The 16,172-nt window shown below is 44.0% G+C and overlaps 1 protein-coding gene across 1 annotated transcript in view; it reads right to left on the bottom strand.

Moving 5' to 3' along the window:
- Positions 1–9,616: 9,616 nt before the first annotated feature.
- KLHL6 (kelch like family member 6) overlaps positions 9,617–16,172 on the bottom strand; it is a 28,720-nt gene continuing 22,164 nt past the window's right edge. Inside the window, exons 5-7 of the mRNA XM_069973908.1 lie at positions 15,646–15,848; positions 11,942–12,155; positions 9,617–10,235 (exon numbers count right to left, since the gene is read on the bottom strand). Of these exons, the coding sequence (XP_069830009.1) occupies positions 9,934–10,235; positions 11,942–12,155; positions 15,646–15,848 (719 nt within the window). The 3' untranslated portion in view covers positions 9,617–9,933. The remainder of the gene's footprint in view (positions 10,236–11,941; positions 12,156–15,645; positions 15,849–16,172) is intronic.

Here is a 16,172-nt window from a genome sequence, read left to right as displayed (position 1 = left end):
CATAATAAAAATGATAAAAATACTGGTGTTACCCATTGTAATATGTCTGTCATACTATAGCCATACTTCATAAATAGTATGGCTCTGGATATTAGTATCCACACTGCTTTCTTTAGTAATACAACAAAACTAAAAAAGATGCATATACTTCCAAACATTTCCCCTGCAATGTTGATCCAAAAGAAGGCATTAGACATTAGAAGGTTACATTAGACTAAAGTCAACAAATCCTTAAATCACTGGCCCTTTTCCAGTAATCTAGTCCATAAGGGGTAATATTATTAGACTTAAAGGGACGAGAAGAAGTGCCTCGCCCCAGTGTCCACCACTGGGCTTGCATATGCCTATGGTGGACACTGGGGGGCGGGGCATGGTCACATGCTCCTTCATGTTGGCCATCTTATGGACAGACTCGCCACAGAGGAGGGCAGCACAGCCTGGAGAAGGGGAGTCTGATTTTAGTTCTATGGGGTACACAGGGAGCTGCAGTCAGTAAGTGCTGTGAGTACACTCACTAACACTGTACACCGAACTATTTTACTATAAACTGGCCAACCCCTTTGAGTGGCCCTAATATAGTCAACTAGTGAGTAGGTTCGGGCAATATTCTGCATATATTTATTTACTTTGTGGTAAGCAGAGTCTGCATGTATATATGCAGGTGAAGGACCCAACAGTCTCTAGCTGACCATGTTACAAAGCAGTGATTTTTACCAATGAACCTTACACCGGTAGTGTAATAAAATCATTGTATTGTTTCCCACATCCTTCTCCCAGCTGCAGCATGTCTTTAGAGCTGCCATCTTGGTACCACATTCTTCATCCGCTTCTGGATACACTACACCAGGGGTATCAAACTCAAAAGACTCACAGTGGGCCAAAATAAAAAAATTACACAAAGTTGTTGGCCAACCTTGATATTTATTGAAGACTGCAAGTGGCACTCCTGGCACTGTCAGATTAGCGTGCGGCATTCCTGGCACTGTCAGTGGTGTGTGTCTCCCAGTGCTGTGCATTATGATTAATGATATGATAAATTGCTATGACATGATTGAACCTCAATGGTAGTTACACATTATTTCCCCCAAGCAGTAGGTAATCCCATAATTGTGCCCTATGTAGTAGCCAACCCCTTAAATAGTGTCACACATAGTAACCAGCCCTCCCAATATTTCCCCACATAGTAACTAGCCCTACTATTGGTGCCCCACATAGTAGCCAACCCTCCCAATGGTGACCCATATAATAGTCAGCCCCCTAAGTGTCCCATATAGTAGCCAGCCCTACTAGTCGTGTCCCATTTAGTAGCTAGCACCCAATAGTCTCTTATATAGAAGCCAGCACTCCCTAATAGTGTCTTATATAGAGGCCAGCCCTCCCTTATAGTCTTATATAGAAGCCAGCCCTCTCCAATAGTGTCTTATATAGTAGCCAGCCATCTCTCCTAGTCTCTTATATAGTAGCCAGCCCTCCCCAAGTCTCTTATATAAAAGCAGCCCTCCCCAATAGTAAAAAATTGTAAAAAAAAAAAAATCTCTTGTGGCCAGAGATAGAATCCTGACTGTAGCCACAAGAGTGACTGGCAAAGCCAATGGTTGCTTTCTCTGCCAGTCCACTACTATTTTGCCTATAAGGGCCCATTAGGAGCTATTATGGATAAATACATAGGTGCAGGAGCAGACTACCTTTTACTTAACCCCTTATGTGCTGCAGTGTGTAAGTGATCCAATGTTCAGAAGACAATGAGATATCTGCTTTACTGCTGGTGCATTGATAACCCCTGACCTTTGCACATTTTCCTACTTGATTGCAGCTGCAGGAGAACAGAGGTCAAGGGTTATCAGTGCAGTGAAGCAGAGATCTCCTTGTCCTCTGCTTATTAACCCTTTTTTTGTAATGCAGTAAGCAAACAATGGGTCACTTACATGCTGCAGTACATAAGGAGTTAAGCAGGACACCTTCTTCCCTGGGCCCCCCTCCTGCATGGGCTCCATAGCAGCTGCCTACCCTATCTCTATGGTAACTACGCCACAGGGCTGCTGAGAGAGTAGATCTATACGCTATAAGCCCTAACAATACACATTTTATGGCAACAGTCATTTTTTTTATTATTATGGGATAAAATAAATAAAAAATAATAATACCAATAAAGTACTAATAATAGTTTTTTGGTTGTTTCCAATGTAAATAAAGTTTTATCATGACATCATGACGGAATTCTGTATCAGCCGCTGCCGGACGAATACTGATGTGTAAGTATCATCTCTCACTGCCTCAGGGCCGGTCTCAGGGCCGGTCAGCCACTCAGTGAAGGAGGCGGGATCCGAGCGGACTTCAAACGGATCCCGCCTCCTTCACTGAGTGGCTGGGCGGCCCTGAGACGTAGCCGGGAACCAGGGACCGGAGCGCCGCAATGAGTGACCCACCGCTGGAACCGGGGAGGTGAGTGGACGTCTTTTATTTCAGCCACCTCCTCCCCGGTCCCCCCCAAAAAGTGCCCCCACACTGGATAACCCTTTTAAGTCAGAGCAGAACCTGGAGCACAGGCAGGTAAATTTGAACAGATCTTGGAACGAGGGTACGTAAGTCACAGCAAAATGCGGGCAGATAAGCGGGGCCTGAAAGAGGGCAGGTAAGTCACAACTGTACACAGGCAGGTAAGTCACAGCGGAGCCTGGAGCGTGGGCAGATAAGTTAGAGTGGAGCCTGGAGCGCAGGCAGGTAAGTCAGAGCAAAAACTGGAGAGTGGCCAGGTAAGTCAGAGCGCAGCCTGGAGCGCAGGCAGGTAAGTGAGAGCAGAGCCTAGAGTGAGGGCAGGTAAGTCTGAGCGGAGCCTGGAGTGCGGACAGGTAAGTCAGAATGGAGCCTGGACCTCGGGCAGGTGAGTTTGAGCGGATCCTAGAACGAGGGTAGGTAAGTGCGAACTGAGCCTGGAGCGAGGGCAGTTAAGTAAGATTGAAGCCTGTTGCGCGGGCAGGTAAGTTTGGAGCATGGGCAGGTAAGTCACAACGGAGCGTGGGCAGGAAAGTCACAGTGGAGCTTTGAGCGCAAGCAAGTCACATCGGAGGCTTGAGCTCGGGTAGGCAAGTCACAGCAGTGCTCAGGCAGGTAAGTCAGAGCGAAGCTTGTAGCATGGGCAGGTGAGTCAGAGTGGAGCCTGGAGCGCGGGCTGATGAGTTATAGAGGAACGTGGGCAGGTAAGTCAGAGCGGATTCGTGAGTGGGGGCAAGTAAGTCAGAGTGGAGCGCAGGCCGGTAAGTCAGAGAAGAGCCTGGAGCATGGGCAGGTAAATTTGAACGGAGCCTGGAACGAGGTCAGGTAAGTCTGAGCGGAGAGTGGAATGTGGACAAGTAAGTCAGAACAGAGCCTGGACCGCGGGCAGGTGAGTTTGAGCGAATCCTGGAATGAGGATAGGTAAGTGCAAATGGAGCCTGGAGGGCAGGTGAGTAAAATTGGAGTCTGGAGCGCAGGCAGGTAAGTCAGAGCAGAACCTGGAGTGCAGTCACGTAAGTCAAAGCACAGCATAGAGTGCTGGCAGGTAAGTCTGGAGCATGGGCAGATAAGTCACAGCGGAGCGTGTGCAGGAAAGTCACAGTGCAACTTGGAGCACGAGCATGTAAGTTACATTGGAAACTTGAGCTCGGGTAGGCAAGTCACAGCGGAGCTCAGACAGGTAAGTCAGAGTGAAGCCTGTAGCGTGGGCAAGTGAGTCAAAGCGGAGCCTGGAGCGCAGGTAGGTAAGTCAGAGTGGAGCACAGGCAGGTAATTCAGAGCGGAGCCTGAAGCATGGGCAGGTAAATTTGAACGTAGCCTGGATGGCGGGCAGGTAAGTCAGAGTGGAGGCTCTGCAGGGTCACAGCGGAGGCTTAAGCTCTGGTAGGTAAATCAGAGTGGAGCCGGGAGCGAGGGTAGGTAAGTCAGAGCAGATTCGTGAATGGGGCCAGGTAAGTCAGAGCAGAGCCTGAAGCGTGGGCAGGTAAGACAGAGCAGAGCCTGGAGCGTGGTCAGGAAAGTCAAAGTGGAGCCTGGAGCAGGGCCAGTTAAGTCAGAGCAGAGCCTGGAGTGTGGGTAGGTAAGTCAGAGCGGAGCCTGGAGCGGGGGTATATAAGTCAGAGCGGAGCCTGGAGCGGGGGTATATAAGTCAGAGCAGAGCCTGGAGCGGGGGCAGATAAGTCAGAGTGGAGCCAGGAGCGCGGAAATGTATGGGGCCCAGACCGCAATCACAGGCTGTGCAAATGTATGGAGCCCGGACCGTAATCACATGCTCCGCAAATGCATGGAGCCCAGACCGTAATTACAGGCTGGCCAAATGTATGGAGCCCAGACCGTAATTACAGGCTGGCCAAATGTATGGAGCCCGGACCGTAATCACAGACTGTGCAAATGTATGGAGCTCAGACCGTAATCACATGCTCCGCAAATGCATTGAGCCTGGACCGTAAGACTTGGGAGATGCCTTACTTTAGGCTAGTTGGTAGAGTAGTTGGGGTGTCTTATTTTAGGCCCCGTTCCCACTGAGGAAAGGTAGCGGAATTCCGCGACGGAATTGTCCGCCGCGGAATGCCGTTAGCCTCCCGCTCATAATGGGAGTCTATGGGAGGCGCGCGCTCCTGCTCTGTACGCGCCTCCCATGTTCATTCTTCAGCGCGGACAGGGCAGGAGCGTGCGCCTCCCATAGACTCCCATTTTGAGCGGGAGGCTAACGGCATTCCGCGGCGGACAATTCCGTCGCGGAATTCCGCTACCTTTGCTCAGTGGGAACGGGGCCTTAGGAGGGTGTCTTATTTTCGGGGAAACATGGCAGCTGCCTTAGGGCAAACAGAGAGTCTATTATTTGTTGTTACATCAATGACCAACCGTGTCACCTTTACACTCTACATAGCATTTCATTATGCAGCTGCGCCTATCCATGATGCTATTTAATACCCTTTGCTCTAGGATATATTTTATACTGCTGAGTCAATAGCATTGTGCCTTTGATGAAAGATAATTGGACTATAAGATTTCTGTGGACTTGAAGATGTCTGAGTATATTTCTCCAGTTTAACCTGTATGATATTTATATTGTGTTTCTATGGGCATTTATTGCTAGTATTCTCTAATAAGTGAAACATCTGAGCTAATCGCATACCGTATTCATATACATATAGAGAGAGAGAGAGTCACTTTTGAGATGTTTTTCATAGTCACTGTTTTTGGCCAAATAGTCTAATAGTTTGTTTTGGATGCTGTTTATATACAGTTTGATATGATTTGATATGCTGTTTTTTGCTGTTTTTTTGCACTGCAGGTAGCCTGAAGGAACGAGCAGGGCAGATGCGGGCACATAAATGCAGCACTCTTTGTCCAGGAAGAGAGGGGTTCCAGCTATGGAGAGATTACCTTCACAGTCCTGTCCCCTGATGCAAGCCCCAGCCTGAAGTGGATCTGACATGATTTGTAAGGTGAGGGAGACTTCCTGGGTCAGAGTACAGTGCTGTAGACCACACTATGCAGACCATGCCCCTCCTCTACTCACGCTCCCACCCAGTACAGGGAGCTCTTAAACCAAAGCAATGCTCTTAAACCAAGTTACAAAAAACTGTGAGATAAACTGATGCCTGATAGATGGGATTTGTAATTATGTTAGGTATATGCAGATTAGTGTAGGCAGGGGGTAGAGAAGCATTTTGCTTAACACACATCATCATTTTGTATCACAAAACAGAATGTTCCGGTTTATTTATATAAATGATTTAATAAAATGCACCAAGTTAGATTTTTCCATCCAAAGAAGACTTAATGCCTTGTGCCAAGAAAGCAATGTGCCGTGTTGTAAACTGTATAACTATAAAAAGACTTGTTATAGTTGTTACCATAATACTACGCTCTCACTTTCTAGATTGTAATCTACAATATTCCTAAAAAGACGCTTTATACCACATTTTACGCAGTTCCATTATACATATGTTGGCTGTGCGTGTTTGAGTAGGGGTATGTTCAGACATCTCTGATTTGATTAGGATTTAGGCACTGATGCCAAGAGGAATAGCATTTATGTCTGATATCAATCCTCTTGTAAAAATACATATGGTATTTGTCATAGGCAAATCTGTGACTTATGAACATACTGTAATAGCGATCTGCAGGCGCCAGAATTCTGTGACTACAGAGAGCAAAGATTTCCTAATGTATGACACCTCTATTTCAAAGCGACAGGGGAGCAGGATGCTATTTACAGGGAATGTGTTGCCCATTGGGAAGTGACCAGAGTGGGTAGAGAAGAGCTTCCCCACATGCTGAGAGACAGATCTTAATGTGTTTGAAAAGTTGAAAGGGTAAAGGCCGTATTACAGGGCCCGATAATCCAGGGAAAGCAAGCACCAATCTGTCAGCTCAGCACTGACTTTCCCCCTCTTTCCCTGCTCTCTGCCTGTGCTATTACACACAAACAATGCTTAGATCGTTCAGGTGGTCCATTGAAGTCAGGGGCGGACTGCTGCACACTGTTGCACGCTGCAGACCGTCGCTGCACAAATTAAGATATTTCAACATTTTGAAATCAGCCGATATCACGCATGTAGCCTTTCAACACGTCCTATTACACTAAACAGTTATTGGCCTGAATAGTCATTAAAGGCCAAGTAAGGCTGATAATCCATGTCATTTTTTTTTAAAGAGATAGGTACAAGAGATGAGCAAAGCGGGTTCGGGTTCGAGTCCATCCGAACCCGATCATTCGGCATTTGATTAGCGGGGCCTGCTGAACTTGGATAAAGCTCTAAGGTTGTCTGGAAAACATGGATACAGCCAATGACTATATCCATGTTTTCCACATAGCCTTAGGGCTTTATCCAGCTTCAGCAGCCACCGCTAATCAAATGTCGAAAGTTCGGGTTCGGATGGACTCGAGCATGCTCGAGGTTCGCTCATCTTTAATAGGTACCCTTTAAAGCAGTGTTTCTCAAACTTTGAGGCATCCCCTAGTTGTTGGTGAGGCCCAGCTGGGGAGGCAGTTTTCACAAAATTAACTATGATCTGCACAGTCCTTTTGCTGTTTGCAAAAATCTCCATTTTAGCAACATTATTTATTTATTTTATACTTGCTTTATTATTATCTAGAGCTTGGGAGATGGGTGAAACAGGCCCGCTCCTGCCATGAGGCAGACTGAGGCTTCTGCCTCAGGCGGCAGCTCCTGTGATCCTCCAGGGGGCGGCAGAATCTTCCCTGACACTGTCATTTTAGTGAAGTGTAACTTCACTAAAATGACAGCAGCCCCGATCTCCTAACACTGCTCAGTCCCTGGCCGGCCCCCTGCCGCCCTCCCCAGGAACTGCCAGGCTACGTCTCTGTTACGTGTGATGTCACCCGGCAGTCTTCCTGAGGATTGGGTACATGCCTGCTCGGCCGGCCACAGCGGCTCCACATTTAGTCCCTCCTCTGCTCCACTGCTAGTGAGTATTGTAAACAGGGCTGAGGGGGAGGCTGGTGGCTGAGGCTGCTGATTGTCTGTAGGTCAGGGCTGGGGGGTGGGTTGACTGTCGGGAGGGAGGGGGATCAGGTCTCAGAGCCGGGGAGGGAGCCAGCCAGGTATTAGCCAGAGTTGTGCTTCATGTGGGTGAGGGAGCTCAGTCAGAGCCCGTACAGACAGGGCAGTGTGCAGATAGGAGTGTGTGCACATCGGAGAGAGGACATATCATCCGTCTTTGTGACAGCTCCTGACCACAGCTGATGTGCAGACTGATAACAGCAGCAGAGGCTCCTCCAGCACCAGAGCAGCCTTGTATCCTATCAGTGTGCTGCTACTCCTCCTCCTCCTGCCTGTGCTGGACTCCAGTCCCTTCCTCCACTACTATGCTCAGTGTATACCCCAGTCTGAGGCATAGTGGTGGGGGTGGTATATATGGCAGCACATGTGGATATATATGTACACTGGGGCATAGTGGTGGGGGTGGTATATATGGCAGCACATGTGGATATATATGTACACTGGGGCATAGTGGTGGGGGTGGTATATAGCAGCAAATGTGGATATATATGTACACTGGGGCCCCCAGTGTACATATATATCCACACGTGCTACTATATACCACCCCCTCCACTAATATACTACAGCGTACATATGCATCCACATGTGCTGCCATATATACCACCCCAACCACTATGCCCCAGTGTACATATATATCCACATGTGCTGCCATATATACCCTATAAACTATACTGCCATATACCACACTATACTGTTAAATAGCGTGGAGCAGCAGGCTGCCATTCTGTGCAGACTAGTTATTAGTGAAGCACACAGCTTGTCTGGGTCCAGCCCTCAGCCTCTCTGCGATGGAACTTGTAGTACAACAATTTCAGCTTAAATATTATGCCTGGTTCTTTATAAAGTAAGAGTCTTATGAGGTTCTGCAGCAGCTGAGGTGTAGTATGAGGTTCTGCAGCAGCTGAGGTGTATGATGAGGTTCTGCAGCAGCTGAGGTGTATTATGAGGTTCTACAGCAGCTGAGGTGTGTATGATGAGGTTCTGCAGCAGCTGAGGTGTATGATGAGGTTCTGCAGCAGCTGAGGTGTAGTATGAGGTTCTGCAGCAGCTGAGGTGTATGATGAGGTTCTGCAGCAGCTGAGGTGTAGTATGAGGTTCTGCAGCAGCTGAGGTGTATGATGAGGTTCTGCAGCAGCTGAGGTGTATGATAATAATACGTTTACTGATAGCTGCGGTATTCACATGGGGATAGTTGATAAACAATTGATTCTAGGATTGGTGGGGGGGGGGGGGCGCCATTTAAATTTTTGCCTCAGGCAGCACAAAAGCTAGAATCGGCCCTGGGGTGAAAGGTAGCCCTAGTATTATTTTCAGCTTTTAAATGGACTTTCACCACATATGGTGAGGCCCAGGCACCCTCTTGGTCAGTCTGGTGAGGACCAGGCATTGCCTTGGTCTGTTGGGTAAGGCTCCAGTAGAAAAAATTTGAGAAGCACTGCTTTAAAGGAGTACTCCGGAGAATAAAAAAAACATTTCTAGTTATACAGATTTGTAAATCACTTCTATTTAAAAATCTTAAGTCATCCAGTACTTATTAGCTGCTGTATGTCCTGCGCCAGTCTGACAAAGTGCTCTCTGCTGCCACCTCTGTTCGTGACAGTAACTGTCCAAAGCAGGAAATGTTCTGTGGGGATTTGCAACCATTTGGACACTTCCCGTCACCAATAGAAATGGCAGCAGAGAGCACCATGTCAGACTGGAAAGAATATACTGCTTCCTGCAGGACATACAGCAGCTGATAAGTACTGGAAGACTCAAGATTTTTAAATATAAGTAATTTACAAATCTGTATAATAAATTTTTGGCACCAGATGATTTGAAAAAAAATTTCTCCAGAGTATCCCTTTAAGAAGTATGCCATAGCCTCAACTATGAGCATGTAGAACAGTTGTAACTAAGTACTATGTCTTTCTGTAAGAATCATCAAGTTCATGTGCATTGTACACATTCTTCCTGTGTGGTGGCCACCATCCGACTCCCCGACCAGCACCCTGCCTTTTATCATTCCTGGCATTTACCATGTTTGTAATTGTAGTTATTTTTATTTTATAAAATTCAATAAAACAGAATAAAAACGGTACAAAAAACAAATTTATTACACAGCTGTACAAATGTATACAAATAGATATTTTTGTGAGAGCAAATAAAACATGGACATGGACTGTGTTATTACATTATATTCTCCTGTGTTCATGAAGGTCTTGCCTTGTAGAAAACATTACATTACCTTGTGCAAATATATATACAAGAGACATAAATGGCCAATATTGTAGCTTAGGCTTCACCTTCTGATATCAAAATGAAAATGTTACCCATCATGCCCTGCAATATTATTTTAAAAATGATTGCAATAAATTAGGAAATAAGTTAAATAGGCAATGGTAGAGCAGTGGTGCCTTGGAGCTTAGACAGACACAGCCCCGGCGACTATCCTCCGGATGTGAGTGTATGACTTTCTTATAGTGACGCTGCTATGATGGGAAACTCCACGAGGGAGGACACATTCCTCAGTCAGTTTTCCTGTCTCCATGTCCCAGCACAGGACAGTAGCAATCACCTCATTCCTCTCATCTCGCCCGCCGGTGATGAATATCTTATTACAACATACAGCTATTCCGCAGCTTGCTCTTTCATGGCTAAACTTTGTTACCAAACTCCAAGAGTCATCTAGAGGGCTGTATGAATACAAGGCCTTCATTGCTCCTCCTGTAGAGGAAGAAAAAAAAACGTCAAGTTTATCTGTCTTATGAAATCATAGTACAGGATCTACTTTTATCTTCTATTCTTGTTTCTGGCATTGCAGTAAATGGGGTGTCCATACACGTAACTGCAAAATTGTCCCAAACCCATTGATTTCAGCAAAGCAGCCGGACAATCTTATATGTATGTATATGTATATATGTATGAGTGCTGAAGGAACGATCAGGCATGATAAATGGCAAATAAAGTAAGCCAACCCACTGGCTTTACCCACTGAGAACAAATGCATGCTGAGGTGAACTAAGCCTAAATGAGAATGAGTAGGATGGGTACAATAGTAGTCAACCAAACAAGCATTTCAGCCAACGCCCATTAAAGGTCTACTTATCCAGCGAAAGTTTTTTCCTTTCAAATCAACTGATTTTAGAAAGTTATATAAATTTGTAGTTTACTTCTATTTAAAAATCTCAAGTCTTTCCATACTTATCAGCTGCCGTATGTTCTGCAGGAAATTGTGTTTTCTTTTCAGTCTGACACAGTGCTCTCCGCTGCCTCCTCTGTCCCAGACAGGAGCTGTCCAGAGCAGGAGAGGTTTTCTATGGGGATTTGCTGCTGCTCTAGACAGTTCCTGACATGGACAGAGGTGGCAGCAGAGAGCACTGCGTCAGGCTGAAAAGAACACAACATTTCCAATAGAACATATAGCAGCTGATTTGTACTGAAATTCCTGTGTTTAGTCTGTTTTTTACAACCAGCACAAGTCAGAAAATCTGCCTTCAGGAGACTGGACCTGGATTTCTGGTAAGTTCAGCTTTGTTTTACAGCATGATAACAACAACAAAAAAATAATGAATGTATATTGCAAACTTACTTTATTTCACATCTACTGTTAATTTAGATGTTGAAAGTTATAACAACAGGCACACTTTAAGCCAAGATTGGCTGTAAGCAGTACCTTTTGTTAGTGTCCTGCTTGGCACAAATTATTACACCATAAAATGGCTTGTTCTAAGGGGCTTTTTACATAAGCCAATGTTCTTCAAGGAGGTATGCTAGAAATGCTCCTTCGGCCAATCATCAGTTTGTATAAAAGTGTCAGCGATCAGCCGAGGAGTGGGAAAATACCCGGCCCTCAGCTGATCACATCTTTTGTGAGGCATGATAATATATATGGCTAAATGCAGTAATATATTTCAATGGCCGTACGAACGATACAGTGATACAAACTATAGTTTGCTTCCATAGTCGACCACAGGTCGGACGGTCTAAAGGACCCCAATTACCATTCATGGTAGTGTTCAAAAATGGTGCCATACATTGGTCAAATAACCCTGCTTTGAGGTGCCTATATGGCTTCAATAACTGCTGGGTAAACAATTGTTCGGCCAACAGATATCTCTGTTCTCCCCCCACACATAAACATTCAGCATGGCCGAACGTTTGTTTTTTTCCCTCTATAGGGAGGAGTAAAGCGCAGCTGATGTTAGTATAAAGTGTATGGACATCTTTAGTGTTGATTACCTCACAGTGTTACATTGTGACCACATAACAGCACAATACAATTAGTAATCTAATAACAGTGTTATACATCTAAATAAGCCTGCTGTACAGTTACAGTTACACTAAGGCTAGCACCACATTGTGATCACCTGCCTGCCATGTTTTCCTGCCATAGTCGAAGCACTATGTTATACAGTAACAAAACTACTTACCGACAACATAGATGTGATCGTGAAAGCTTACAGCATTAATGCATTTTGCCTCAACCGGCATTGGTGACTTTAAACTCCACTTGTTGTTAGAGGGGTCATAGCACTGAGTTTTATCCGTGGCCAGTTTCCCATTGGGTCCTCCCCCAATGACATACAGCTTGTTTTTGTGACTTGCTGCAGCAAATGAACTCACGCTGACTATTAGTGGGGCCACCTGGATGGATAGAATTGAACAAGAATTGTAATGGAACCTATGAAATAAGTTTAACTTTGACTGTTCTCTTGCCTCACTGCCACGTGTTCTAGATTTCTGATGTATCTGACACTTAGGTTTCTGCTCTTGTTTTTTTTTTTTTTCACTTGCAGGTTACCGAGTCCTGGCCAGTCTAGCGATAAGATGAAATTGACAGTTTTCAACAGGAGGCAACACAAAGAAGTATTTTTGGGGACCCTGTATAAAAGAATGAACTCCTTTGTATTTGCTTCGGGTTAGTCAACGAGGCTGATCTCTAAAGATCAACCACTGTCTATAGTGGTAGATCCTGTGTTATCTACATACTTTCACTCTAATCATATAATGACAAAGAAGATACTGCTGAAAAGTAATCTGTACAGAACAGGAAGTCCCAGCTCATTGTTAGGCCTATTGTTAGGATTTTACAATAAGGGTACAAACCCACTTGACGTATTTGCTGCGTGAATCAGTCTTAAAAATAAGCAGGCAAAACGCAGGTTGGCTTTATACAATTGTTCTGCGTTAAAATACGCAATTGCGTATTTTTGAAACGTGAAGCTTGTTGTTAGCAAAGCATCAGTTGTTAACAACCTGTGCGAAAAACGCATGTAGCTTCACGCTTCAAAAATACGCAATTGCGTATTTTAACGCAGAACAATTGTATAAAGCCAACCTGCGTTTTGCCTGCTTATTTTTAAGACTGATTCACGCAGCAAATACGTCAAGTGGGTTTGTACCCTTAGGCTATGTTCACACAACGTTTTTTCAGCTCCGTTTAAAATGACATCTGTCATTTTGAGTCTAAAATAATGGATGTCATTTAGCTGCCTGGCCTTCTCTTAGTGCAATGACAGCTGTTGGCACATTATTCTAGTTTGGGTTACAAATTGCCCTTAATTGAAAAGTCCATTGAATTTAATAGTAAAAATGGAGAAAGAACGGTCACAAAGAAAAACTCTCAGTCCATTTACTTCAATGCACTGCATTGCAGTCAGTTAAAGGGGTAGTGCGGCGCTAAACAATTATTCACAAAATAAAACACATTACAAAGTTATACAACTTTGTAATGTATGTTATGTATGTGAATGGACCCCTTCCCCGTGCTTCCCCCCACCCACGCTAGACCCGGAAGTGTGGTGCAATATACTTACCGCATCTCGTGTCGACCCCCATCCGCCATCTTGGGACAATGATGTAGTCTTCGGGAAGCCGTCTAAGTTGCTCTATCCGTCCCTCATGCCGGCCCCCCTATGCCGCGTCATCAGCTGCTCAGCCGCGATTGGCTGAGCATAACTGTGCTCAGCCAATCGCGGCTGAGCACAGTTATGACATGGCAGAGGGGGGCCGGCATGAGGGACGGATGGATCGGTTCGGCCGGCCTCCCGAAGACTACGTCATTGTCACAAGATGGCGGACGGGGATCGACACGAGATGCGGTGAGTATAATGCAACACACTTCTGGGTCTCGCATGGGTGGGGGGAAACACGGGGAAGGGGGCCATTCACATACATAACATACTTTACAAAGTTGTATAACTTTGTAATGTGTGTTATTTTGTGAATAATTGTTTAGCGCCGTACTACCCCTTTAAATTGCGGCAAAAACGGATGTTATTTTAAAGTGCAAAAGCGGACACCTTTTCTCTCTTTTTGACGTTGTGTGAACATAGCCTTATAAAAGTGTAAAATGGGAAATTAAAAAAAAATCGGAAATCATGGACAATAGGTCACCTATAACTACGGATTCACTCTAAAATACACAGAATGCAGCAATTTCAGTTGTCCATCTGTTATTACTAGTGTAGAATACTATAGACAATATTGTCACGTGGGATATCACCCTACCGGACTATCCAACGTACGAACAAGTGGCTGATTGTAAATGTGTACAGAACACTAGTGCCCACCCATCTGTAATATGGACATGTAGTATATAATACCGTCATATGATTATGGCCTTTATAAATGTTAATGATCCCATTGCATCAGAGTGACACAGCTGGATCTTGGTGTTTGTTTGCTGTAACCCAGCAGTGATAGATATGCAGAAGTCTTCAGATCAATGTCATTCTGTATGCTCAAACCACTGAAGCATGAACAGCAAACATCACCACTGATAATAATGGGCACTATAAAACCAATGAATCCATGGATATTATTGTATAATACTGGCACCCGATCTTTTTTTTAAAGCACCAATGCCGCACCTATATTTTATCATGGCTGCTTTTAATGTCTTCACCAGTTGCCTTTGCATGGGACTTTCTTGGCGGGTTTTGCATTGCATAGGAGTAATGTTCATATCTGTGTAGGAGCTTATACTTTGTGTTGGCTGAATTGCTTTAAGGTAAAGCTTCAAATTTAAAGGTTGTCCAGGATTTTACGAGAATAGAAAACGCTATAAAAAAAAAACATTACTTACATGTTATATTGCCCTACTGATCCAGTGCCACTTCTACAGAAGTCTCCTCTGGTCCTGCAGCAATGAAGTGACATAAATCATTGAAATTCTGGAGCTTCTCACTGGCATTAGCATTGCAATCATCATTGCTGCAGGATAGATGGAGATTCACCATAGCGGCATGGTGATCTCACAAGTGGGACCCCATTTATTGTCATTCGTTGCCATGTTTCTGAGCGGAAACTGCAGAGGTTATCCAAAACACTTATTAGCCCTGTTGTAAATGGGCAAATCTGCATCCAACCCCATAGTAATATCTGCTGTATGCACAAAAAATCCATGTCAGGAAGCTGTGGAAATGTGTGGGTTTTTTGCTGCAGATTCCATGCCAGATTTTTCTGATGAAAAATCATAATATGCATGTGGCAATACCTATTTTTAACATTTCCTGCACTTAAGTAACTTTCCTTAAAGGAGAACTCTGGCATTATAAAAAAGGGGGGGGGGGCAGATAGATAAATAACATACATTACAAAGGTATATAAATGTGTAATGTATGTTAAGCAAAAAAAGTAGTGGTGAAAATGAAAACCGCAAGATATCAGGAACATTTAATAATATAGATAGAAAAATTGAAAATTAGAAAAAATGACACCAAAAATTCTTTAAAAATATGTTTAACATAAAAACATTATTATTATTATTATTATTATTATTATTTATAATATCACATAACAAATAATACAAATACATTTGAGTCAATAAGGGTTAGACTCTACAATAAGGTTAACTGAATTGCTAAGGTTCAGAAATTTTTAATGGCAAGATTATCCTGGCAGCTGCCTTATTCTTACTTTCAAAAATCTGTACATTTGAACAACTTGATATGAATGTGTTAACAGATTATATATACTCTGTGTTGCACTCTGTTTTTGATTGAGGTCACGACTTCATGCAATTTCATAATACAGAAGTAACCATAATCTATAATAATAAGAAATTATACCCTGTTTGGGGGTATAGCTCAGTGGTAGAGCATTTGACTGCAGATCAAGAAATAATACCCACCTCTGTCCAGCAGTTGTGGAAGGAGTCATAAGACTCCACACTGTAAATCCTTTGGCTGCCATCAAAACCACCAAGTGCGTAGACCTTGCCGCAAAGTGCCGCCATCTTGTGCCTCCACCTGCCCACATTTAAGTATTCAATCTGTATCCACTTATTAATAGAGGAGTTATATTTCCACACTTCATGCTGAGTTTCTTTACCACCTGTAACATAACAATTCCATGGTATGTTTTATTCTTTTATACATTGGAGGGTAAAATTTGGGCACAGCAGCCTTAGTATTTGTAGGACACTGAGTTTACTGGCAAAATGTTCTCTCTAAATATGTTAGAAGGTTCTGATATTAGTTTGTAGATACTGTGTTATATTAGCTTAAGAATGCAATATTATATATACGGCTAGGTTCACATCTCATTTATTGCCATACAGTGGCAGTATACATTACTTTTTTTACAAGACGTAAACCTAGCCTTAGTTTACAGACACAATATTATGTTAGTTTCTGCTTTTATGGTAGTTACATCACT

Source organism: Dendropsophus ebraccatus, chromosome 6 (assembly GCF_027789765.1).
Source record: "Dendropsophus ebraccatus isolate aDenEbr1 chromosome 6, aDenEbr1.pat, whole genome shotgun sequence".
Classification (NCBI taxonomy): domain Eukaryota; kingdom Metazoa; phylum Chordata; class Amphibia; order Anura; family Hylidae; genus Dendropsophus; species Dendropsophus ebraccatus.
Note: the sequence above shows the minus strand (reverse complement) of the source record. Positions and strands in the feature narration are given on the sequence as shown.